Source organism: Oreochromis aureus, linkage group 23 (assembly GCF_013358895.1).
Source record: "Oreochromis aureus strain Israel breed Guangdong linkage group 23, ZZ_aureus, whole genome shotgun sequence".
In the NCBI taxonomy this organism is placed as follows: Eukaryota; Metazoa; Chordata; class Actinopteri; order Cichliformes; family Cichlidae; genus Oreochromis; species Oreochromis aureus.
Window position 1 is genome coordinate 40307040 of NC_052963.1, and position 26828 is coordinate 40333867.

The following is a 26828-nucleotide window of genomic DNA, read 5'->3' on the forward strand; positions in this document are numbered from 1 at the left end:
GAGGCTGAGATGGTTTGGACATGTGCAATAGTTGATATATTGGATGAAGGATGTTGAATATGGAGCTGACCGACAGGAGGAAAAGAGGAAGACCTCAGAGAAGCTTCATGGATGAAGGAGGACATGTAGAGGGTTGGTGTTACAGAGGTGGATGTTATGGATATGGTGACATAGAGGCAGATGATCCACTCAAACAGAGCCGCCAAAAGAAGAAAAACCACCCAACAAAGAGACATCATCTCCATGGACAACAATTCATAGAACTGCTTTATTTTGTATTCATTCTGATTGAGTCCAAACACACGCACACACAGCCATCTATTTATCCTCATGTATAAATAGATGAATTTACACAGATATACATAAATACACATTTCTGATATGCATATTCATTTTGAAATCATGCTATGTCTCTGTAAAGGACTCTCCCTATTGGATGAGGGCACACAGGGATTTGAAAACACACACAACACAGCTGAACAGTTGGAAGAATCCCTATTGATCTGCATGTACATTAAACCCCACAAATCTTTCTGTTTTGGATATCATACAAAGACACAGCTGTGGTTTGCAAACCATAAATATACAGCAGCTGCATCTCAATAAACACACTGAAGAATATGGTACAGTAAAATCATGTAGATTGCAATCATTTCTTGCCCAGCAGCAAAAATGAAACCAAATAAAAATAATATTTTCCCGATTCAAATGGAAAATATATTTGTATATCTTTATATATGTATTTATAGTTTTATGTACACATTCTCAGGAGCACAACTATGAGAAAGAAAAATAAATATAACAGCACAAGTGGAAAAAAATTATTAACAACAGACCTACATGTAAAATTTCTTAATAAGGCAATTAACGTAAAAGCTAAACTGTACAAAATATTGCTGCTATGGTCTTCATCTGATGAACAACAGCAAACTGATTACAACTGGCCACTGCACATCATGAGAACAAACCGATTCTTATTTTACAACACCTGACATTGATGTGTCCTCCCTTACACACAAACACACATAGAAAGGTACCAACGAACCGAAGAAACTGCCTGTAGTTAGTTTAAAAAAAAACCCAAAACCTCCAAATCTTTAAGTTTTTAAGATGTAAGTTTTAAGATCTCAGCCACAGAGAGACTACAGTAAACACTAAATGCACAATGACTGTGATTGATGTCACAGACACATGCGCGCGCACACACAAACACGCAATCCTAAAATAAATACTGTCCAAATATCAGCATGTGTGAGCAGAGACTTATCTAAGAACTGGAAAATTTGACTTCTGGATAATGTGACGAGTGTTTATTTGGCCTCTACCACTAGTTCATCTTCAGGTCCTTTTATTGAGTGCAAACGACATTCAACCCATTCACAAACTGCTGTGTCTCACCAAGCCAACACGCACTGCGTTCACTGGAATATACAGGTAACAGCTACGATATCGACCTCAAACACTACAACTGGTGCTCTACATCTACAAACATTGGAAAGATTCCCCGATTTCTTGACGTGAGGAGGTGATGTAGAAAATGTAACTGATATGCTGATTCTACTGTTACAACTGATCCCTGTGCATCGGTCCGAAAATAGGGCAACACTGGAAGACATTGTGTAGACATGAAAATTACTGTAATGACAATGTCTGCTGCCTTAGTGTTGTAATTGACGCCTTCTATTTTGAAGGCAAGAGTCATCACCCTCAGCTATTGGAACACAACATGTGGTGTAGTGAAAAACAACACTGAATTAGACAACACATGAAAAAGAGAACAAAATACCGCAGTGAAGAAAATGATCAAAACAAAAACTGAAAGTCTTTGGATGCAAATAGATTTAAAAAAAAAAACTGTGAGTGAAAAGTACCAGTCGTGAATATTACCATCAAATATAAACAGACAAATAATTAAAAGTTCACAGTAGTAAAAACAGCTGAAGAAAAGTTTAGAAATGAAAATGTAACAACAGGATTTAAGTTTTAATAATGCTGTAAATGAATATGTTTTTAAAAAAAAAGTTAAACTGCATATTTTCACTACTTGAAAGGACAGAGATGTCTGGATGTTCTGCTTTGATTGGCCCAAAGTGGTTTTCACTGTAACTCATGTTCCGTGAGCACAGAGCCCTCCAACATCACGGGATACAGAAGCGTAATACACTGACTTGAGAAAAAAAAAAGAAAAAGCCCCATTTATCTGAGTTATGTTAGGCTATGGTGCCTGCCTAGTAAGACGTACTTTGCACACTTGGTTTTGCAAAAATCTTTTAGCATCAAACTGTTCAGAATTTTGTGATGACGACCTCTGGTAAGATTATCATGGAACAGCAGACACAGCTAATTAACTTCAACACCAGCGGTATAATGGAAATGGGCACCATACTGGCAGCAATTACTACCACTTAGCTGGAGATTTCCTTCAAACTGGTTGGAAACACAGCAGCCAGCGCAGTCACAGGATGACTGATATGTTGCAGTCTGAGGTAATTGCACTGGAGATATTTTTGAGATTAATGAGTTTAATTTCATTTTTCCTCAAATTAGTTTTCCTTACTGGGAGAAACTTTATATGCTCCTAGTTCTGGATGTGCCATTCATTTTCTTTACTGAGAACCGAGGACAGTAGTAGCATTAATATAGCTTTATTAAAACCTCGCTACAAAAGATGAACAGCTGCTTAAAAAAAGGAAAACTTTAATACTTTTAAACTTACAGGAACATTTCTACAAGGAGCATCCACTCAATTTAGCATTTTTTTAACCTGTATTTGTGTCATGGAGCAATGTTTTAAAGAGCTGCTCGTGGTTTTGTTTGATCACAGAACCCAGGAGATGACTGCTAGCTAGTATGTGTGACCTTAAACAATGAAGGTTCAAAAATGTAGAGAAATCTGCTTTGCAGCATTAAGGATATCACGAAAAAAAATGACTTTCAGAGATTCGGCAGGAAAGAGTCGGTTGGAGGGCTGTGTTAGTGTGAAACAGAACAAAAAGTAGGTTATCGTGGTCTTTTGGGCGTGTCAAACATACAAGACTACATACAGCCTTATGCGCACTATGTCACACATACAATTATTTATTAAACTGATGTAATAAATTTCATTTGTCAAAGGGTGAAAGGCAGGGATGGTTGCAAACTAGTGATATCATCACTGTCAGGGTTTTTTCTTTTCTCCCTCTGGTACTCCAGTCACTTTTTCCTCTCAGTGTGTTTCTGTATGCATGTTTTTAAATCCTGGTTCAGACAGAGATCACGCTGCTGCCACTGAGGTCTGGACTTCAGACTGATGAGTCCTCTCCGCTGAGACGTTCACTCCTGTCTGCCAGAAAACAGGATTTACTGTGGGAGACAGACAGACTGAGTTAATGCATTCAGAAAAGTGAAAATGTTTCATTTCCCCCCTGGGTGTACAGCCTGTATACACTCATTAATTACTTGGAAATGATAAATAAACACAGAGGCATCAAATCAAAGTGCAGCTACAGATGAAAAGCAAACAGGAAGCCAGGACAGTGAGCTCAGGCAGAGTTCCTTAATAGCAGGTAAAGGCAGGTATTAAAAAAAAGAAAACACTTTTTTTGTTTGTTTTTTTACCAATGACATAATAATTATGACTTATATACATATATATACACACATATATACATATATATATATATATATACACATACACATATATATACATATATTTATATATGCTAAGAAAACATGTCCATTAGACCGGTTGGTGACTGGCTGCTGGAAGGTGAAATCTGCAGCGAAGAGGATACTGAAAACCTCCTTGTGATTGCTGCGGTTGGTAGTAGATTGCCATGGTTGCCTAGTTTGCATAAGAGACGCGGACTTGCATGTAAATTGTGATGCTGAGCACTAGTGAAATTTGAAAAAATGAGATCCAAATGAGAAACAGAGAATGATCAGCTTCGCCTTTCAGTTTAAAAATTCTTCTATATTTTTGGCCCACTTTGCAACAAAAAGAGAAACTTCCAAAACAGCAACTTTGACAGCAAACAGTCTCCATTTCCGTCTTGCATTGGACTTTTCACAGTTTCACGACCACTTGGTGAACAGTTGGCGACTGTTTTCACACATGCCGGCGTCTTCGATGCAAACTTCAGGTGATTTCTGGAATCTGCTAATGATCAACGCAATCACACAGTTTTCAGTGCAATGCTGTATTTCACTTAGTGCTAGCAACCTTCAGCAACCCCTCACCAACTGATTGGGGATACACTTTTTTGGCAGACTGTTGTTGTGATTTGGCGCTATATAAATAAACTGAATTGAACTGAGCTGAATTTTCCCTAGCGACTGCTTGTTGCCAGGGATTCACTGACTGGTCTTTAGGCTCTAGGTATGACTGAGGCTTTATATGCAGCTGATGGGGTCAAAATCTGTCATTCGAGCATTGCTGCTCTTCATTAAACAATGATGCTGCATTTTCAGTCACATGACTCTAGTCACATGATGATGTCACACTGATGGAGTGTAATTGGCCAAATTATACTGACATCTTACGTGTACAATAAGAAAGTGGAGCTCTGCGTTGTAGGAGCTATTGATTTTTGCTTTTTCATTCTAGGAGGGGGGGCTACCTAGTAAAGAAAGGTCTAGCGTGAGAAGCAGATGGAAAAACAAAATGAGTTGGAAATAAAAAGATTAATGTCGCATTTGCAGTATGAGCAAATGCTGCTACATAAACAAAGTAGACTGGCTCATAAACACCTCGTAAAGTTAACAAACCCAAACTAAAGTGACCTAAACGCCATTCTGACTTTAAATTTGCATAAGTTTGAGTGACTTATTTGTCTAATTTACATAACTGTTAAATTCGGTAGTATTTAAATATAACTATAACTTAAACCAGAAAATAAAATCGTACCTCATGAACTCAAAAGAACTCATCACATTGCCTCAGACTGACTGAATAATTACAAACCAGGTTTTGATGTTCAGCAAATTGCAACTTCTGTCAGGTTAGTCTAAACGGCTTAAGCAGAATGAGCCATGGCGGTCTGGTGACACATGAGTGGCTTCACGCAGCCGATGTATGTGTGTGTTAAAGTCTGAGCAGCTTGTTGTTGGAGGGACGCGGGATGGCTGGTCGTGGACTAAATGATCACGGAGGCAGTCGGTGACCATTTCCACCCGTTTGTCAATGAACAATGAATGCTGTAATGTAGGAGGGGGTTTCTGGACGCAGACCAAGCGTACTCTTGAAATAATAATGGACTTTGGGACCTGAGAAGCTTTGCCTACATTTACTGTAGCAGCTTCGTGCAGAGTGTAGCGTTACAACTCATCCTTCCCTCCCTGAACAAACCCAAACATGGTCCCGAACAAATTTCATTCTACTTCTGGGGGGAACTTTCTGTGCTTCATATTTTAGTCCGATGCATCTCACTTACTGTCTCTCTTTCCCAATCCCCATCTGGCAGGGCCTTAGACTCTGAGCCATAGTGTAGCGGAGAGTACACCCAGGTCCTGTCCTCTGGAGGCTGTTTTTACACACCCACCACAGCAGAGGGGGCCAGAGGGACAGAGGAAAGGCCAGAGGCACAGAGACAAGCAGCAGGGGCAGGCAGGAGAACTCATCACATTGCCTCACAGGAGAATAATTACAAACCAGGTTTTGATGTTCAGCAAATTGCAACTTCTGTCAGAGTTAGTCTAAGACAAGAATGAGCATGGCGGTGAAAATTAGGGATGCATTAAGGAGGAATGTTGTTGAGACATACTGGAGAGTGTGAACGTTGAAAGTGTTTGGAAGGATGTGTTCATCCTGGCTGAATTGAACATGATGTTAATATCTTATACAAAAACAAACAAACAAAAAATGCTGTAAACATGTAGATATAAAGATGAACCTTAGTGATGTGTGTCTGAATCACATGTCTTGGTGTTTTGTAACATTTGGACTAAGTCCTGGGGAGCAAAGCAAGGGATGAGTTGCTAAAAATCATCCTAGCGGGGAACTAGAGCTGCCATATTTAGTCGATGCATCTCACTTATTACGTCGACTATCAAAATCGTCGACGACTGATTTAATAGTCGACGCGGTCGTTTGAAGCTTTGTAAGATCACCAAAGAGAGGGGGCCAGGAATAAGTAGTAGGCCAGAAAAGTGTAATAACGGACTGAAACAGAAGATGGCAGCAGTGCATCCACAGTAAAGGATGCCAGCTGCCGTTAAACCCCGAAGAAGAAGAAGGAGCTGTGTCCCAGAATTCATAGTGCGAGAGTGCGCAGTTGTCAACAATGTTTGGCAGGATAGTTAGTTTTAATATTACTCTTGATTATTCTTTAATGGGTCATACAAAATAAACGTTTAACATATTTTGTAAACATGTAGATTTAAAGTCCAATCGATGTGTGATCTGATTAGTCGACTAATCGCAAAAATAATCGGTGACTAGTCGACTATCAAAATAATCGTTTGAGTTGCAGCCCTAGCGGGAAGTATGAGGAGCGAGAAGGAGGAGATGGGAATGGCGAGCGAGGGGGTAGCCAGGATGCCAGGACAGTCAGACACAGACACAGAAAGCATCCTCGTCAAAGAAAAGCAAGGGAACAAGATGTCTTTTTCCCCTTTTCCAACAAGCAAACATGCCTTTTGTTTTATGTGTTGTTGATCGTTTGAACTCAGTGTTGTTTAGGGTCTCTAAAAAGTCTCGCCATTATCATTCTCAGGGCACCAGCCCTTTAAGATAGGGAAGCCGCTGCAACATGGTAACAGGGATGGAGGTGGATGTCACACACTCACACGCTTGCACATGTTTATTTACACACACACAAAGCTCAGCACATTGCAGTAAACACACTAACTACACAGGTGCAAAGAGACATGAGGCAAGCTGTCAGTGAGTGAGGAAACAAATACTCAAAAGAAGATGAATATAAAAGAAACTGTCAAATAAGAAGCTTTTTTTAAGAACAGGTTTAGTTCTTTAGTTTCAACATGATCGCAAAACAACACAATCAGTTGATAAATCACAAGAATCACAACAATCCAGAAAACCTTGTTTCCTCTCAACACTGCAATCAAATATAGCCTAACAACAGGAACAGCTACCGCTACAAGGCCACTGCTGTCTAACTCATATCTCACTTACTGGGCGACCAGACTGGCATTTCCTCCTTTGTCGGAAAGGAGAGACCACCCAGGTCCTCCCATCAGGAAACTGACAACAGCGGAGGTACATGACAGATGGACAAACAAAGACAGATGAAAAGCTGAAAATAGGGTGGAGATTGACACGGGGGCGAGGAGGGAAACTCAAAATAAAACACTGAAAATAAAAAAAGGAAGCATGCTGGGGTGAAAATGGAAAAGGCACGGATACACTGGATAAGTCGGTGGTCACAGCTAGATTCACGTGTTTGGCTGCCGCCTCTGTTTTCATTTCCCGCTTGCATACAACACCACCATCTCGCCACTTTCATTATGGCTTCTGAAGGAAATCACAGTAATGAGAACATGCAAAAGAAGAGAGAGAGCATGGAGGGAGTAAACAAAGGATGTGAGGTGGAAAGGGAATGGCAAAAAACTGAACGTTTGAGCGAGGAGGTGTAACGGGTTAATGGGGTGGACATGAGAGGCAACAGAAATGAGAGTGGGCAAAAGAAGAGAAACAAACATATGATGTGAGTACGGATGTGAATCATAAAAACTAAACTCCCAATCTATCTCTTCTTTTCAGTCTCACAGCTACACAATGTGCTGTTTTTTTAATAGGGAAATACACAAGCTTAAATATCGACAACTCTTCAAAATTCAGACATATATTTCATTTCCATCTGTAGAAAATCTAAAATTTTAAACCATGAAATTGTTCCAGCAGCTTGATAGACTATTAAACAGAGTCTTGGGATGATAAACTGGCTTTTTATGCATCAGAACTCGCTCCTCCTTGCAGAAATGATGGAACAAATCTCACAAGCACTGAAATCTAATTCATATTGATTTTCTCTCGTAAAAAATGTTCCCATAATTTGGTGGTGTTAAAATAAGCAAACCAAAATGTGCAGAAAGTCAGATTAAAGAGATGTTGTTTATAGGAGTGATGCAAACTGCAGTCCCAACAGACCTGAGTGTGATCTTGATCTATCTAAAGCAAAGCCATACCTTCCCTTGAAGGATCTTGAAAAGCTCATTCATGCTTTTATCACTTCCAAATTGGACTAATGTAATTCCCTCTACTCGGGCCTCCCATATTCTTCTATTCACCGGATCCAGTTAGTTCAAAATGCAGCTGCGCGTCTCTTAACTGGCACTAGAAATTATGATCACATCACAGCAGTTTTAGCCAACTTACATTGGCTCCCTGTTGAACATCGTATCAATTTACCTTTAAAATTCTAAACAATTTGGCTCCCAGCTATCTATGTGCACTCCTCCATTCCTAATAGAGCACATATATCTTCCAATCAAATGCTCCTGACGCAACCGAGGTCTCGTCTGAAGTCCAGAGGTGATCGGGCCTTTGCTATCGTAGCACCCAGACTCTGGAATATCCTCCCTCCCTATATTCGTTCCTCCGAGTTCATTCAGTCTTTTAAATTGCGACTTAAAACGTATTATTTTAGTCTGGCTTTTGATTCAAACTAGTTTGTAATTTCGTGGCTAGTTATGCTGTTTACCCATATTGTTTCCTGCCCTCCTGTTTTTTATTTTGTCTTATGCTATTGCTCCGACCGACTGTGAAGCACTTTGGTCAACTTTGTTATATTATTATGTGCTATAGAAATAAATTTTGATTTCATTTGATTTCATTTTAGACATTAGGCATTTAAACACTGCTCCAGATTGTAGCATGTTAAGAATTTCATTTGAAACTTCTGAGAAATAATTTCAGAAACATGGCTCTTGCTCGTCACGTGTGAATGAACTGGAGCAGCACCTGAAGTGTTTAAGATTGGAGCAAGCAGTTTGGGCAATCATGCAGATATCCAATTTATTCTTCGGAGCGAGGGGAGAGCACAAAAAGACGAAAGGCTAAACTGAGTATTGTGGTACAAATCCAGTCTAAACACACTTGTCCGTATTCCTTTTATACTGTAGTTTGTGCTGTTGGCATTTTATCAGCAGCTAATAGAACAACAAGCTCTTTGCCACTCCATGAAGTCCCTTCTGAGCGCTCTGCCTGTGGCATGCTTCTTTGTAGTTACACTTCAGGATGTGTGTGGTGTCACTTTTTGTCACGCAGTGCTACAGACCCCCTGCTGCTGTGCACAGAGAGAGGATCTCCTGCTTTTGAAGCTTGAAATGGGCGTCAGCCACAGCCGGTTAGATGAGAGGGCTGTTCAATTACTGAGGGAGCTCACAGACTAACCTGTTGGTCATTAAAGTTTCTCAAAGCCACATTAGAAGGTGTTTAATTCCTGACAGGCCAAGTGAGAACGTTTCTATCTGTAACTGTGATCACCAGCTCCGATCTCCATCCTTCACCCGATGCTCATACATTCATTTATAGCTACGCTTTTGGGTACACTGTTAGCACAATACTATCTGACAGTACTGAGACTGAGCAGATGCAAATGGAAAAAAAAGCTTTAAATGTTATTCAGAAAAATCCTGTGTGTGTGTCTGAAGGTTGGCTCAAGATCATTTGAGACAGGAGCAACAAAGTGAAGGTATACATTCTTATATCACTCAGCAAACACTCCAAACCAAAGTGCACACCTGTGTTTAAAGAAAACATTTTGGGAAATGTGCCTCTTGCTAAGAGGTAGATGAGAAGAATGACTCGACTCTCACATCTAAACACTAATCTACCTGCCAACAGACTAAGCCGAGCATTAAAAACAGGATAACAGATATCAGGCTTATAACTTGCCTCCAGCAAGAAAGCAAAATGTTTCCCAAAACATTTCAGTTAGCTGAAAGCACCACACACTGCAAACAAGAGCTGCGCACACTCTTTTTCCCCATACCAGCCTGATCCTCCACTCCTTTCCTGTGGCCCATGTGTTAGCGCATCTGTAGGACAGCATCAAACAACTCAGTCTATTCAGTTAAGATACACCGACCCTGACTGGATATACGTGATGATGTAATGGCTAAAAAAAACAAAGCCAAACTGAAAAATAAGAGAAGTGATGAAAGCTGCAGCTGCTGCTTTGTGTTTGTTGCACATGTCCGAGGGTATGTTTGTACTTACAAAGTAGATATCTGTGATTGGCACATCGTCGTCGTCATCAACCGAAGCCTGACTGGTGCACCCTGAGCCGGACACCTGGCTGGCTCTGTCTGCTTCCACCGCCACCGCCTCCTTTGGGCTGGATGTGGCCTCTTCGGGTGGCCCCAGGGAGGAGGAAGCAGCTAGGGCAGACGAGGAGGTGGATGAGGCAGCCTCGGGTGCTGACGAAGAGCCTGAAGGTTCTGCTGCGGCACCGTCTAGAGCCTCTGCACCAGCTACTTCCTGAATGTCGCTGTAGAAAAACGAATGTTGGATTGTTAGAAAATTAATGCGGGCAGATGGTCTCCAATTGGCAGCATTAAATGAGCTATTAATAGTTCTTTTATATGTATGCAGACAAGCATAACTGAATTACTTTGATTCAAGAAGAGTGTAACTATGCGGTCAAAGTGCAGCACACAGTTTCTTGTTTTTATAAAAATGTTGCATCTTGTCTTACCTGTTCAATTCACCTCACCTCACCTTATGTATTAATGTAGAGCAGAAACAAATCTGCCTGCACATCCACCTACACACAGACCCACGGCCGTTAAGAGCCATTAATTGGGTCACTTGGCATAAGCCACTTTCCAGCAGTAGGGCAGAAGAGTGGGACCAAGCTATTAGAGAAAATTCAACAGCTGTACGTATATGTGCGGTGGGGGTGTTTGTGGTTTAGATGCTTAAGCTTAAAGATTTGCCAGCTGGCTGTGTGCTGCCACAATCCTTTATTGTTCCTGGCCAGATCATCGACTATTAGGAAGGATTTAGGCACATCCACATTGCTTTCTCAGCTTCTGTGTTTGAGCTTAGCTCCACCAGAGGAAAAGCCCGGCAGCTGGCCAATCAAGCAAAAAAAGGAGACTTGGCATCTCCAAGTGAAGAACTGAATGGCTGAACAAACGAGGAGGGACGGGATGGTTGTTGCCATGCAAAAAGATGCTCCTTTACTCAATTTGTCTCAGCCCATTTCACCCCACCTCTTTCTTTTTATTATTTTTTACACAAATCTTTTCACTACACTGTTTTTTCTGCCTGCCTTCTTCACAAATTATATTTATCTTTTCTTTTCATCTTCTAACTAAATATCCAATTTCTCCACTTCATGTCGGCCTTCTCACCTCCATCCAACCCATTTTCAAAGCCGCAGGTGCGTAGAAGCAGCTCAGAGGAGCGTTGAGACGGTTAATCCATTCGCCTATCGCTGTCTCGGCTGCTCTAGCCACCCCTTCCTTCCTTCCAGCTCTTTCCAGACCCCCAGGCCTTATGTCTAGCCGCTGCCTTCTCACCATCAAACCCAATTAATCAGTTGGCTTCCCTCGGCAACCACACCCCAATCTCCACTGACCTGACTCCAGGAAAACTCCAGCATGTTTACATTACATCTGTTTAAGTCTGTAAAAATTAAAGTTTTTTACTTTTTGTTTTCAAAATCCAGAGATGCATAAAGTGTTGCTCTAACTCTCTTTGTTTCACCTTGAAATTAAAACTAACATGCAATCCAATCTAGTTAATCAGAAACACGTTAAAATATACAAAGTGTGGGATAATCGCAGCTTTATGGGCGGTAGCCTCAGGCGTGAAAGCTTCCCGACCCACTACCCTACTTTTTCTGATTGTTTCCCCCATGTTTGGGTTTTTTTTGACCTAGTGTCTGCCCCATGTTCCCATTTAAAAAACAGGAGATAAACACTCCTTTTGTACAAATTTATGCATGTGGGCACTCTCTCATAACCTAATTACTATAGATGCATGCCCCCAAAATCACCTGCAGCATTTATTTTCCCATAACAAGAGAACCGTGAACTCATGAACAAATGGGTTAAGCTGCTTTCAGTGTTTCTCTGTGTTCCATGCTACACACTGTGTGTGTGTGTGTGTGTGTGTGTGTGTGTGTGTGTGTGTGTGTGTGTGTGTGTGTGTGTGTGTGTGTGAGAGAGAGAGAGAGGGACAGGTGAGGTGTGTTTACCTAACAGCTGGCTAAATCCTGCTGAGACACTGGCAGCAGGTTATTTATAGTATGGTGTCAAACTGAGTCATATGCTGTCGATGTATTGCGGTAATAGAGGAGCCTCGTTCTAGCTCTTTCTGTATTTGGGTCACATGTATGATAAGAGCTGCCTCTTTCTATCACGTCTTTCTATCGTTTACAGTGAAAAGGACAGAGGCAGTGACCTTGTTACTTTTATTCATAATGGTCTGTTTTGTGCATGGTGGAAAATATTCATCATTAAGCATTTTTTTGGGACTAATATGGCAACATGCCAGGAGGCAGCTGTATTACATCTTTTTTTTATCTATTTTAAATGAGGATATTTTTTTAAAAGTATGCAAATACTTAGTCTGTGTACAGGTACTGAGAAACGCTTGCTTAAATAATATACTTTAGACCAAAGCATTGGTTCGCACCGCCACCTAACTTTGGGTGAGGCCAACAGATAAAATAAAGATGGTAACCATGAAATAATGAACCCTAAGCTGCACTAGTTTGCATGTGTCCATGGAAAAGACACTGAACTCTAAATGAACCCCAACGCATCCTTTAATGTGTGTATGTGATGAATAAACCAGTGTGGATAAAATAAAAACCTGCAAATATACTTAAAGGCCACATTGTTAGATATGCCTTCCTAGGGCTGGGTTGGAAACCCTTTTCCCCTAATTCTTCATGGCATAGACTTAACAAAGTGCTAGAAACACTCCTTATGATTCCCTAACCCTATTGACACGATAGCATCACCATAGCTGCAGATGCACGTTCATGATGCAAATCTCCTGTTCCACCGCATCAAAATATGTTTACTGTGGAGACTATTTGAGTACAATACATGTTCAAGAAATCGGTTTGAGCTCTCTTTTTTTGCTTGTTTTCTCTTTTTAAAAATTTTTTTTTCCTCTCTCAACAGGTGATCGAGATGATATTTGTGACATGATGCGTTATTATCTTGCTTCAAGCAGCCATCAGAGGATGGTTACATTGTGGCCATAAAGAGATGGACATGGTCAGCAAGAATTTGAGTTTGAGGATGACTCGAGACCTTACCCAAGTGTTTACATAGTGTTTATCCTTGTGTTGTTGGAGTACCTGATTTCAGGCGAGGGCTGAGGAACAGAGATGGTGGGCTCACTGTCATGTCTCTTCAGCTCCACCTCCACTGTGATGGTCTGCTGATCCTCCTCACGCACACGCAGCTCCTCCTGGGTCCTGAAAACACAAGCAGCCTCATATAAAAAGAAAAACACGCAGAGGAAATGAAACGCCAAAACACACACATGAGGAGGAAAAACGGGCCTAGTCATAAACACACTGACATCAGATTTTCTCTGCCACCCACCCACCACACCCAGGAGTGTTTAATGCTATGAAAACACAGAACTAGTGAGTGTTTGTGAAACAAGCTGAGCTAATCCTGCCTAATACATTTTGTGACTCTGGATTCAGACTCACCTCCCATCATGGCTAAGTGACTGGGTGTGCCTCCTGAAGACAGAGGAAACACAGTCAGTAAGAGCAACATGCAGTAAGGCTCACACTGGTGAATTCTGACAACACAACTTTAAGTTTAAGTTTAATAAATAAGACTTTGGAAATAAAACCAGTTATATTTCAGACTAAAGCATAACAAAGCCATTAATTACAGTGTTAACTCTCCCATAAATGAACTTTAATATTTATAAGCTCATGTATATTTAAAAGGGCAGTGAACAGATGGATTCCCTGTGGCCATCTAATATATAAATGTTTTAAAAGATGTATGTGTGTGTGTGTTAGTACCTGTAGCGGGGGTGTTCGGCCGTGTCAGAGGGAGATCTCTCGGGAATGGACAAAGAGGTGGTGGAGGAGAGCGTGGTGGCAATTGATGCTGTGGTGGCCTCCTCGAATGATGGAGGAGTACATGGAAGAAGATCTGGTCTCCCTGGTGGACAGACACAGGTACAGTAATTACAGTTTATCTTGGAGAGAGCTGGTACCTGTCAGCAATCTTTTTTTTTTGGCATTTTCCTCCTTGGATGCCTCCTGGGCGAGGTGTTCTGGGCATGTTCTACCGTGAGGAGGCCCCAGGGCAAAGACAGGACACGCTGGAGAGATTATATCTGTAAGCTAGCCTGGGAATACCTCAGTGCTCCCCCGGGTGAGTCGAAGGTTTTTTTTCGGGGAGAATGAAGTTTGGGTTTCTCTGCTTAGGCTACTGCCCCCACAACCCAGCCACATATACATGGTAGAAAAAGGATGGATGGATGGATGGAATATGCTGTTGTAAAACGTGGCCACCGTGTTCCATCTTTGTTAATTTTATCATAACACACAGCATGCAGCGTATTTACCCTCGTCCTCCAGCGTTGGGAAGCTGCGAGCTCCTCTCAGGTCGTAGATATTCTCGTCTCTCTCAGAGGGCAGCTGGCTGGCTGACCAAGCTGCACCAGGACCACCACACTTGGGCACCGTCAAGGACACACGACCCTTCTTTGACGGAGAGGACTTCAAAGCTGAGGGATAATTTACAATAAGGCTTTTATTTACAGTAATAAACCTGTGTGTTGTGTTGAGGGTTAATAGTTTGGGGTATTTAGCTTACAGTATAAAGAGCCTTTAAGTGACAGTTTTTGTGAATTGGCTCTATACATATATAAAAAAAAAAAGGCTGAAATGAATTTTTTAAGTTAGGAATTTGTTTGGTTTTAGCAGAAACAGGAAATTGGGATTTCAAGTAAACATTGTGACTACATACACCATTTCTGAACATATAGAAATGAATGTAAACTGTTAAAAAACATGGAACACTCTGAAAACACATATTTCAGTGGTGTAAAGATTCTTGGTGGATATCTATACTGATAGGCACTGGGTAATGTTGCCACAAAATGATTTTATGATGGTAATGAAGATGATCAACCTACATAGGGCTGAATTCAAAGACATCTCAAAAATCAAAGTGAAAAAAATGACGCAGTCCATTTTGGTGAAATTTCATAGCAGCAACTCAGAATGGTACTCGGTAGTTTGTATGGACCTCATGTGCTTGTATGCATGCCTGACAGTGTTAGAGTATGGTCCTAATGAGATGACGGATGGTGTCCACGGAGATCTCCTCGGATCTCCCTCCATATGGACATGCCTCCCCAGACCATCACTGACCCACCACCAAACAGGTCATCCCGAACAGGCAGTTTAACATTCTCCACGGCTTCTGCAGACCCTTTCACATCTGTCACATGTGCTCAGGGTGAACCTGCTCTCATCTGTGAAAAGCACAGGATGCCAGGGGTGGACCTGCCAATTCTGGTATTCAATGGAAAATGCCAATCAGGCTGCACATTGCCAGGCAGTGAGCACAGGGCTCTCAGGCCCAAGAGTCAGAAACAGTCAGAAAAGACTAGGGCGGCATAAAATGTCAGGGGCGGCCGTCCACCTGTAAAACCATTCCTGTTTTGGGGGTCGTCTTATTGTTATCCCTCCCGTATGCCTGCTTTTAATCTTATTAGCACCAAAGCAGCTAGAACTGATTAACAACCCCCTCTACTTAAATCTAACCTTAGCTAACCAAGGCTAAAAATCTCATACACATACCCCTGTGTACTCTTTACAAAATGCTTAAAAGCAGTGAAAATAAAAGCAAATAGAGATCCAACAGATGTATTTTCCTAAAATGATATGACCTAAAAAAAAATCTTTCAGCTGCTGTATCTGATTTTCCTATCAAGACTCGACACTGAAAGTGACAAAACCCTGCTGTGTGGCACTCCTTCTCTCTACCTATGGTCATTTCTTAAATGAAACTCACAGGAGCTCTTCTTGAAAACTGTGGTGCTCATGAACTTCAAGAATCTGTCAGCATAGAATCCTGGCCGGTGGACCGATACAGTGTCCTGAGGGAGAGACAGAGAGATTAATGAGACAAATGGTGCATGAATAAAATGATCAAACTGGTGCTCGCAGTAGATTAAAACTGTCTGAGTTCTTCAGTGACCCATTTCAGTAATTCTTCTCTCTGGGCCAAACCACACGAGTGAACGACACCTGCTACAGACACGCAGATACAGTCAGACGAGGCTACAGACGCAACTCTTCATTATTTATGTTTCAGCAGACGGAGATAACACAACACCAGCAGACTGACAGATGACACTTGGTGTTTGGTTTGAGACAGAGGACAGTAGGGGTGGCGGAAGCACTGAAGAGAGAGAATCTCAGTTATTAGCGGTTTTTAATTGCAGCATCACTGTTGCTCAATATGTAATGTCTCTGTATGCACTGAGCAGCTGCGTGTGGCACGGAGGTCGTGCTGAGGATCCATTGTCGTCAGCAACAGTGACGAACAGGACGCTGTTTGCTCTCCCACATGTCTCGCTTGTGAGGATGTTTCGGAGTGGGAGCTTGGAGTAAAGAAAGGAGGCGGGGAGATTGATGGGACTGACTTTCTGTTTTGTGCTGTAAATCTTTCTGAGTTTAAGTCAGCAAGTGATGCACTGTATCAGATTCCCTGTAAAATCAGACTTGGCAGAACAAAATATAAAATACTGTGTGTATGCAGCTGCTGATCTTAATGGCTCTGTTTATGGAAATAACGCTACTTAAATGAATGTGGTTGCAATTTGCTAATAGTAAAGCGTTTCTATGGCATTACAATTTTAAGGCACACATATTTTTCAGAATGAGCAACGGCCAGTGTTTTCCTCGGAGTTACATTGTTTTTGTAGTGGTAGCGGAGGAGACATACCTATGGTTTTATAAATAAATTAATAAATGACACTTTACATACAATACACAGCCGATTACTGTTGCAATTTACAGGGCTACTGAACTTTTAAAATATGAGTGGACTGAAGATGTAACTCCATGGTGTCGTTCTTGGAATGCATGCTAAAGGCTAAGATATACCCGGATGGCCTGCATAAGTGAACTCTACAGTGTATGTGGGATAATCTATCATGAGCACAGGACAAAGGACAAAACTACAAGTCAGCTACACAGCACAGGAGCTTCTCAGCTGTGGAAACCCATGCCATGAAGCTCCCTGTGAACAATTTTTGTGCCAGAGGAGGCTTCAAGCTCTGTATTGATTCAATGTTATCGAATTAGCAGAATGTTTGAGACTTCTATGCACAAAAGAGCTTTTGTCCATTTAGCACCCTTGACTTGGAATGAACTGCAGAACAACTGGAAAATGACTGAATTAATTTCATTTTATTTAGTGCTTTTAAAGCAAAACTAAGAGTCCTTGAGGCCAATTTCATAACATGCAACTGTTTCAATTAGATTGTTTGTCATTTTAACTGAATTTTACTTGAATTTCATTGAATTCTATCTTTATTTTATTTAATTTTTCATTTATTTTTGCTTGTGTGATGTTGCTGCCTGTGTTTAATTGAGTAATTTTTGTAACTGTGAGAGACTTGCTCTGCCTATCTTGGCCAGTACACTTCCCTGTAACTTTATAGGGTGTGCCACACTGTTGCTACTTTGCGGTGGTTCCTAAATGCTTCCAGTTTGCAATAATACTACTTAAAGTATGCTGTGGAATATTCAGGATGGAAGAAACTTCACTGACTGACTTGTTGAAGCGGTGGCATCCAAATTACAATACAACGCTTAAATTCATTGCTTCACAAATGGCTGATCGCTTGATTTTATACACCTGTTGCAAACAGACTGAATTCAAAAATGAAGAGACTGTGAGGCCCATTAATTGTTGACATACAGAGATATACTGGTAGTATATACCAGCATAAGGATTTGCTGATAGTAAATCAAAAAATATAATAAAATTTATTTTTTAAACGAATTTCAAAATGTACTTGAGTGGTACAGCGTGAGATAATATAAGCAATTCTCTTTATGTATTCAAAAATAAATAGTAATTGACTCATTTTGAATAAAGCTTTAATAAGCAAAACCGGATAAAAGGAAAGACGGATGGAAGGTCTGGGATAGGTGTGGATTTACAGGTTTAGCCATGTGCATGGAGAAATAATGAGACAGGCAGGTAAGCTGACAGAGAATTGACATTTTGTGCCAATAAAACCTCTTTCAATGTCGAAGCTCAGGAAAGAAACCCAAAAGCTATAAAACTCACCCCATCATGAACCAAAGCCTTCCACGTGTGTTCCAGTTTCTTGATTAACCTGCGAAAACAAAGTTGGCACGGCAAACATGAATAAACCTAATGAACTTAAAGGTGTTTTAGTACAAAAACACTGTGGCAGTAGTGTACAGCATGTACACATTATTTATGTCAGCATCATACAGACGTTTCGCTGATTTCTAAGATGATCACCTGTAAGACTGCAAGATGTCGATGATTCCGATGAAGAGAAGAAGCCTTTCTCCTTTTCCGTTAACGGCGGGGATACCGCCCATCCTAAAAGGAGAAGAGAAGCAAAGCTAAAATGAAATTTGGCAGGTTTGGGTGCCATTAATCTCCAGCCATCAGCCTCTCCACAGAGACTAAAATAGACTTAGTGTGTTTATTTTATTTATTTTTCTCTTTCTTATCATCATTAGTCAGCTTTAGGATGTGTTCTTTGTGAATAAAACAATATTTAATATCAAACCACAACACTTATTCAAATTAAATGTATCTAGATTTAAAGCCGTACGACTCTTGGTTGGGTTTAACTGAACAGAAATGTGAAGCCCAGCTGTGGAGAGGATGACAGCATCTGGTCTGGTTCATCTTCGCAGTCTTCTGCTATTCCTACAGCTCATTCAGGTAACTGCAGACATCCAGGCATTCACCTTTGACTAAATAATCCCATAAGTGCTTCACTGCAATGTGAATACACTCATACCCTGTACCTTCAGTGCCTATTAAACTTGTGGCAGAGAATCAGATTTAATGAGATTTCAGAGTCAGATGATGTTTCTACCAGAAATTTGGCTTTTGAGAATTTATCTATAAAGGCAGGAAATGTTGGTTTCTTTCTACTTAAATCTAATACTATAGAATATTAGGGTACTTTAATGAACACTCAGACTTGTTAAGGATAACTGCGTCTTAGCAAGTCAGCAGGGTTTTAGTCTCCGCTGAACCTTTAATCTACACCGAACTCAGGGACATTCAGACTTCTGACACAAAACCACTGATTGCTTTACGGGCGAGATCTGAAGTTTGCATTAAAAGTTGCTTGACAGTCATGTGGCTTTCTTCAATTTCTTTTTAATTTTTCTCTCTTTGTGTATATTAAGCTCTAAGAGGCAGCACCAAAAAATGCACTTATCTTTTTAAGCTGAAAGCAGTTGGAATTGAAGCACTGAAATGGTTTAAATTTCATTTGAAGGAACTAAAGTGTCACATCAAGTGACACTTTAGTTCACTTTGTTCCCTGTGAACTTTAGTTCTTTAGCTGAAGAGAGAGAAGAAGCGTAACTACTGAAAGCAGAATAACTTTAGGAGGGAGAGTAAGAGATAAAAGTAGATGAATAAGTTCTAACGTTGTTATTTATCCTTCAGGTTGTTAGCTCGTATAAATGCGGGAAGTCGGAGACATGCACTCCCGGTGTTTTTAAATACAAGCAGTGACAGATATGACTCGTCTCTTTTGCCAAAAGCCTCTGCTGTTCTCCTCTCTGGCCAAACTCACGTGTCATCTGTGTCAATAGACCCTCCGCAGGCAGCTCCCCCCTGGATGGACTCCATGGCTGTGGAGTACAGAGCCTTCTGCTGGGCCACGGGCCTTTTCTCATCGCTGTCACCCTGGGAGCCCTCCATCTGCCTCTCCCTCTCTGCTTGGTCGATGTTGTGGACCCCAAGCAGCAGGCTGTAGTCCATGATCTTAAAGCTTTCCAGCACCTGAGCACAGGACAGACAAAGATAGTAGTCAGTGTGCAGTGCCTATGAGACACGCAGCTTCTAAATCCTGACTGAAAGCTTTTATTTTTTATTATTTTAACATGTCCCCAAGAGGGATATAAAACCAATAACCGTGGAGATGTTAAGGCTATACACAAGACAGAGTGGTGCATGGACATGTCCACACTGATAAACAATGTATTTGACTGCCAGTGAGTGCACACACACTGCTTTCCGAGTACTGTAAATGGAAACAGGAGACAGTGATTTACAAGAGAAAAAGCCAGCCAGCTACCAGACCAGACACCTCGTTAAACCTTGTACTCGTAACACAGCTCTAATTTATAGAAAGGGGTCCTGGGAATGCCAAACATCATAACCTCAAGAAAAGTTTTTCTTCCGTTCCAGCTCCCCTGTCTACTCTCATCCATCCTCTTTTATTGATCAGGGCACCATGAGTATCATGGGCTTCCCCACGCTTCCTTTTAAAGACTTTCTATATGCTTCTTCATCTACCATTACTCTTTATGAGCCATTTAATGGATCCTGCATCACAACAAGCAAACCACCTTCCCCAACTCCTCCCGTCCTGACTGTCTCAACTGACAACATAAGTAAAAAAGCTAAAACTAGTATTTGCATTTAGCTGTATATTCATATTTCTCACCAGGCAGTCTCTCTGCAGGGTCTTGGTCAGGGCATTGTACGTGTCCTGGTCCATCATCAGGCCATCCTGCAAGTCTTGCATGAAGTCCAGGTCTTTGAAGGTGGGCCTGGCCTTCTCCCTCTCCTTCTTGGACGCTCGCCTCTTGTAGGTGGATCCCTTCAGGTCGTACTTGAGGTGCATGCGCACCACGCGGGGGAGGACATTGTTCATAACAACCACACGGATGTTCTTGCCACCTGACTGGACACAGTAGAGGCCGAAAAACTTGGGCAGCAAAGTGCGAGGGTTCTGATTCAAGTTCTGGAGATGAGAAGAAAAGAGAGGGAGAAAATGAGAAATGAACACCATAAGGAGACGCTGTGAGGGATTGAGCCGAAATACAATATGTGTGAGGTAACGTTAGCTCACGTGTAACAAAAACATATATCTTTTAGAAGTTGTATGACCTCAGGCAGTGTTTCTGACACTGGAACAGAAATTGTTGCTTTTGATTAATGATATCCATTTCGGTTTAAATAAAAGCTTCAAAACAGCACAAAAAGGAACGGCACTGAACACAAAGAGGCATTTTTCTCCTCATGGGAACGTGAGGGAATGAAACATACACGAGCAATAGGATAGCTGATACATGTTACGCAAACAGTTAACTGACAAACAACACATGATTCTCAGTGTACACACACTTTGGCTATAGTTACACATTCACCACCTGATCGCACCAGGATCCATTACATAACAGAGAGAGCCAACAGAAACGAAGTTTTTTCTCACAGTGCCATGTCATGTATATGAAAGTGGTTACTGGAGATTGTATTTCTGTAGCCACAGGAGAAGAAAATCATACTTAAAAAGCACGACTTGGGAAAGAGTCGTATCAAAGCGCAATTCAAGCTTTTAAATTTACTGTAAGAACAAAAACCTCTGATACTCCACCAGAGCTACCTGTGCACAGTCAGAATGAAAGTATGACTGACAGGTTTTTGATAATTCTCGGTGCAATGATGTGAATTTTTATGTTGTGATTTTGTTTACATGTTTTACTTGATTTACTTATTAAAAATAAAGCAAATAATTAATGGTTACAGTTCTACAAAAGACTCTAAAAACTAATATTCAGTTTGGGATTCATGCCTCAACAGCAGTTATAAGATGAGCTGCAATCATGAAATTTTGTGGGTTTGTAGATAAAAATTAAAATATGTTATATTTTTCCTTCTGTGCCTCATCCTAGTTCTGCTATAGGTTTCTTCCTTTTACAAGGGAGTTTTTCCTTCCCACTGTTGCCAAGCACTTGTTCACAGTGGGTCATCTGATTGCTGGGGTTTTCTCTGTATTATTTTAATGTCTTTACCTTACAATATAAACCGGCTTGAGGTGACTGTTGCTGTGATTTGGCACTATATAAATAAAAATGAATTGAGCTGAATGTATTGCATCAAACTGACTTGACTCTCATCTTGAAAAACATATCTCATAACGAGAGCTGGGTTTCTGGCTAGGACTTAAAGACCAAACAGGAGTTTTCAGCGTAAAGGTCGTCAGTGTGCAAACCCAGGTGGTTTCTTGCTGCTTTTTTTCTTTTTTTCCAATATTTACAAGGTTATGCACTGTGAATTTGTAATGTGCTGAGGCACCTGAGGGAGAATATTCAGCATAAACAGCCTGAGTTGAGATGTATGCCAATAAACAACACATCGAAAAGTCTGGAGGTGAAGCCACTCCAACTCACTTCTGGTTTACTAATCAACCTGATTGCCAGATTTGGCTTCCTGCTATTCTTCCATTTCCCAGAAATGTAAGTCAAGTTGAAGAATCACTATTCTGATACACTGGAGGAGATCCAGCGGGCACTGCAGATGCTCACGTGCAAGTGATGAGAAGGGGACTTACACAGAGCGATCTAAAAATAACAGCTGTGGAAGGAGAGCAGCGATGCCTGAGGAGTCCGGCTACAAGGGGTAATCGGCTGAATTCATATCTGGCTGTTTTTTTAATTTTTTGTGCAAAGTCACAGTCAAACTATTATCACTGAACAGAAATGAAAAGACACAAAGCACTTTAGATCATTTTTGGCTAAGCCAAATGCAATAACAAGATGAAGGCACACAAGGACGTTTTAAAAAGTTCTTTAGCAAGTACTTTCCTCTGTATCACAGGTTATGCCAAATATTTCAAGAATCAATCCAAACAAATTAGTTTAGTTTGGCTGGTTCCTCAGTTATAAACCTGCTTTGACCTTGGGACTTGGGCCAGCTTAGTCCCATTAGAAAGATGAGAGCAGTGCAAGAAACAGAGTGCTGCTCCATATAGTGGTAACACACAGCATTCAGGGGTAAAAATGACTGCAAGAGGAGAGAGAAAGAGGAACAGACTCCAGAGAGATGAAGGATGACTGGAAAAATGTGGCTGAAAAGACTAGGTACTTCGTAAATGACCTTCAGATGAGAAAAGCTTCTACAAAGAGCAGCAAAAAGAGAGAAAGAGAGAGTGCGAAACAACGCAGAGAGAAAGAGCATCCTCAGCCCTCAGCCACACACAACCCTTCTGTCAGCGTTACGAGGGCAGAGCGGTGACGAGCCAACAACACGGACACGTGAGGCACGGGAGCAGAGGAGAGGGATGGAGAAGAAAAACGAGAGGAAGGATTTAAACACAAAGACAGAGCGAGAGGGGGAAATCAAGGAAAATAAATCACGCTGAGAGAGCCACAGCAGCAGGAGGCTCTCTTTGGAGAGTGACAAGACATTAAAACGCGAAAGACAAGCCATATAATAGAAGGGTGAATAAACAGAGGGGAGAGAAGTGGCAGCACGAAGTCGGTTACATCACTGTGGTCTGCATGCTGCCCAGAGCCAGAGTCTTCAGCCAGCCCACAACCATAAGCCAGTCAGCTGTTGAAGACGTGGAGTTCCACCAATGACTGCTTGTATGCTGTCTGTTATGTGTTTGCCTAAAATACAGATAAGTCTACAATACTCAAACTATTTCTCAATACAGTTTTTGCCTATGTTGTGCTTCTGAGAGTCTGTAAAACCTCCCTCCCCTTTCTCTTGCCTCGGGCTACAGCCCGAATCTCTCCGCTTTTATTAAACCACTCGCTTAAGACCAATTACACCTGTGAAAATGTTTCAGAGCACGACCAAAACGATGGAAAAGGTCACAGTAAATGCGCTGAGACTTCAACTTCCTTAAATGATTAAACAAATTCCTGCAGTGGTCTTTGCCCGCAGCTGTCAGTGCATTAATAAACACAAGGGCGAGGGCTATGAACCTGTGAGGCTGGATTAGCAGCATGGACATACATGGAGCTGTTGCTGGTTGACTTCTTTCAGAAAGAGGCTGTGAAGTTTTGGAGGGGGTGGGAGTGGGCTACTGTTGATGGAAGTCATGCTCTGTTAGGCTTAAGTACAGTACACCCTGCTACTGAAAAACACCAGCCAGTCTCTTATGAAATCCTGTGGCCTGAGGTTTCAGTCACAGAAGATAAAAGCTGTTAAGTCTGCTTTATTTGAAGGTTTGTGCTTGGAGGAAACATTTCCAGGATCTTACATAAAGCTGAGAGCTTAAAACAAATACAGAAAAGAAAAACATAGGTATAGAATTTACTATTTAAATGAAATAACACCTATTATTTATTCACAATTTTCTTATTTTCTTCCATATATGTCTCATTACAGTGGTTGAACACAGCCAAGATTTCAAATGATGAGGTCAGTGCATGTAGAAGTAATCCCTGTGTGCCAAAATGTCAGGTTTCAGACTGCTCTAAACACTCATTTTAAGACAAATCGTTCTACTCTTGGCCTTTTATGATGTCATTAAGAACAGATATCCCTAATAAGGTCAGTTGTAGCTGTGAGAAAAAGGGTAGCCAATCAGATAAAAGTTTCCTTAAATGCAGGCTGGCCTTAAAGAAAGAAAAACGGGAGCCAAAATAGCTTGTTTCAGATAGAGGCTGCACCAAAGCCTGGCATAAGATAAATAAGGGTTATTTTTTGAACTGCGACTCATGCAAAGCATCTGTATTAAAATATGGATTTGTTAAAAAGTGTGGTGTCTTCAAACAAACATGCATAAGTACACAAAGGGTTCTCTGCCTTTTATCCAGTGCAGTGAATCTGTGTGTCTTGACGACAAGAAATTAGTGTGCGTTACTTAACATAAACCTGAAAAGAGTTGCCAAAGCCCAGTGAGAAAATGAATAAAACAGGGAAGAACAGCTGCTGTGGCAGTTCAATTGAACTTCTCTTTGGTGGGACACGCCCATTTGAGCACAAAATTATATACATTTTAGGTACGCTGTCATGCACACAATCTGCTTACCATGTAGTATCCAGGCAGCAATTTCTGTAAGAATTCAGCCTCCTTGTGCATCACAGTCTTGATGATGAACTCATCATCCTTAGTAAGGTAGAAGACTGAGCCACTTGCTCCAGGATTGGACAGCTCGATCAGAGGCTCGTTGCACAGGGAGTACTGCAGGTTCACACACAGAAAAATAACCAATGTTAGGAAAAAGTTAAACAAACAGACTATAAATAAAACTTAAAATAGATGAGAAAGAATATTAACCTAATTTGACCTTACAATTGTTTACATACAGGATATAGGACTAAGTAAAAGTACACTGATTTAGCTGTTAGTAGTACTTGTCTGCAAGATGCTCAAATCATACTACTCTGAATCTGGACGGAACTTTGTAGACAAGTTACAGAAAATATGTTTTTTTAAAGTTGCAGTGTATTCGAGGTGTATTCGAAAAAGTCGTGGAACACGATCATTTCTTTGCAAAGTGTGAGTCACACTGACTCGGTAAATTGTTAACGGTGTGTTCAGATTTGACTGAGCCATGACTCAGAAGAGTTCGCCTAAGTACTTTAATTGCTTCCATAAGCTCTGTATCACAGCCGCTGCTGCGGTCATAAACGTGGAATTGGCTGAGTGGACCGAATCCTTTTCACCTCCTCCCGCATAGATCCCCCTTAACCCTTCCCATGTGGTTCTTTTAGATTACTGCAATCCATGCAAACACTACCAGTGGAAAACAAAAAAGCACGGAAAAAATTATTATGGCACTTCATTATACATCTCCTCTGATACCTCCCTGTTAACAACACATTAATGAAGAATACCACGCTGACTAGAACTCTGTGGCTCTCTAGGGATCAAAGTGTATAAATTAGGAGTTGCCTGCAGTGCTGATAATAAACATAAACACTGGAAATCAAACACAAACATCAGCATGCTGAGACACAGAGCCCAAGTTTGAATATTAATGAAACACAAAAGGCACACAAATAAGGACATACAAGAAATATATATTTGAACAGAATTACAATGGAAACAAACAAAGCTGAAAGAACATGCTTTTAAAATTCCAACTTCGTAACCTTTTTTTATACGAACACTCCTACCCCGCCCTATCTAACTTCCGCTAATTACTCACATTTGAACATTCTTCTGAATCATTTCCAACATTTTAAAAACACACCTAAGCAGGACGGGAGGATAAGAATGTGAAGCTGACTAGGAATTGCAATAAGCAAACAGTTGGGAGGCTCATCTTCACACTAAGATGTCTAATTTATCAGACGAGAAAGCCTCTTTAGGGATGTGATAAAACAGCATCAAACCTTCAGCGAACAGAACTGCTGCAGAGACTATTTAAGCGTTTCTTTGTCTTTTTGGGTGTGAGAAAATCTAACATCTCTTTATCACTATTTACTGACAAAACAGAAAGGCCCATAATTGGCAGGTCCACAGGAAATAACAAAAATCAGTAGCTGCCGCCACGAATGTGTCAACAACATATGATCTCTTCTGGCAGGCCCTAATGATTTGTCTATGAATAACTTGTTGGTGGTAACACATAACAGAGTGACTTGTTAGAAAGGCTGGATTAGATGGTGCCAGTGCTACAGCCCCACAACAGCAATGGCTGAAGCTGTCACTCGTAGCAACACTAACAAGCTTATTGCTGGTTACGAGACAGAGGAAATACGACCAAAGTGTTCTGGTAATGCAAAAAGCCGTTAACCCTCCAAATTACCTTTTAATGGCAGCAATTTTCTACTGTAACAAATTACGTTTTAACATCCAGCACTAATGAACTCTAACAACATCAGCTACCTGTGAACAGAAATGGCTCATATACAGTAATTTTTTTTAGCGAGATTACATTTCAGTTCGT

General features: G+C 41.0%; 1 protein-coding gene across 3 annotated transcripts in view; it reads right to left on the reverse strand.

The window, feature by feature from the left end:
- Positions 1-235: 235 nt before the first annotated feature.
- pip5k1ca (phosphatidylinositol-4-phosphate 5-kinase, type I, gamma a) overlaps positions 236-26828 on the reverse strand; it is a 55963-nt gene continuing 29370 nt past the window's right edge. For 2 of the 3 annotated variants that reach the window (XM_039606779.1, XM_039606781.1), the window contains 13 exons: positions 24962-25114; positions 20639-20938; positions 19763-19971; positions 18457-18540; positions 18256-18304; positions 15964-16048; positions 14507-14668; positions 13956-14097; positions 13629-13661; positions 13266-13385; positions 10163-10433; positions 5412-5501; positions 236-3342 (listed from right to left, as the gene is read on the reverse strand). In XM_039606779.1, coding sequence (XP_039462713.1) covers positions 3340-3342; positions 5412-5501; positions 10163-10433; positions 13266-13385; positions 13629-13661; positions 13956-14097; positions 14507-14668; positions 15964-16048; positions 18256-18304; positions 18457-18540; positions 19763-19971; positions 20639-20938; positions 24962-25114 — 1701 coding nt within the window. In that variant the 3' untranslated portion in view covers positions 236-3339. The remainder of the gene's footprint in view (positions 3343-5411; positions 5502-10162; positions 10434-13265; positions 13386-13628; positions 13662-13955; positions 14098-14506; positions 14669-15963; positions 16049-18255; positions 18305-18456; positions 18541-19762; positions 19972-20638; positions 20939-24961; positions 25115-26828) is intronic. The other variant, XM_039606780.1, reaches the window with a different exon arrangement.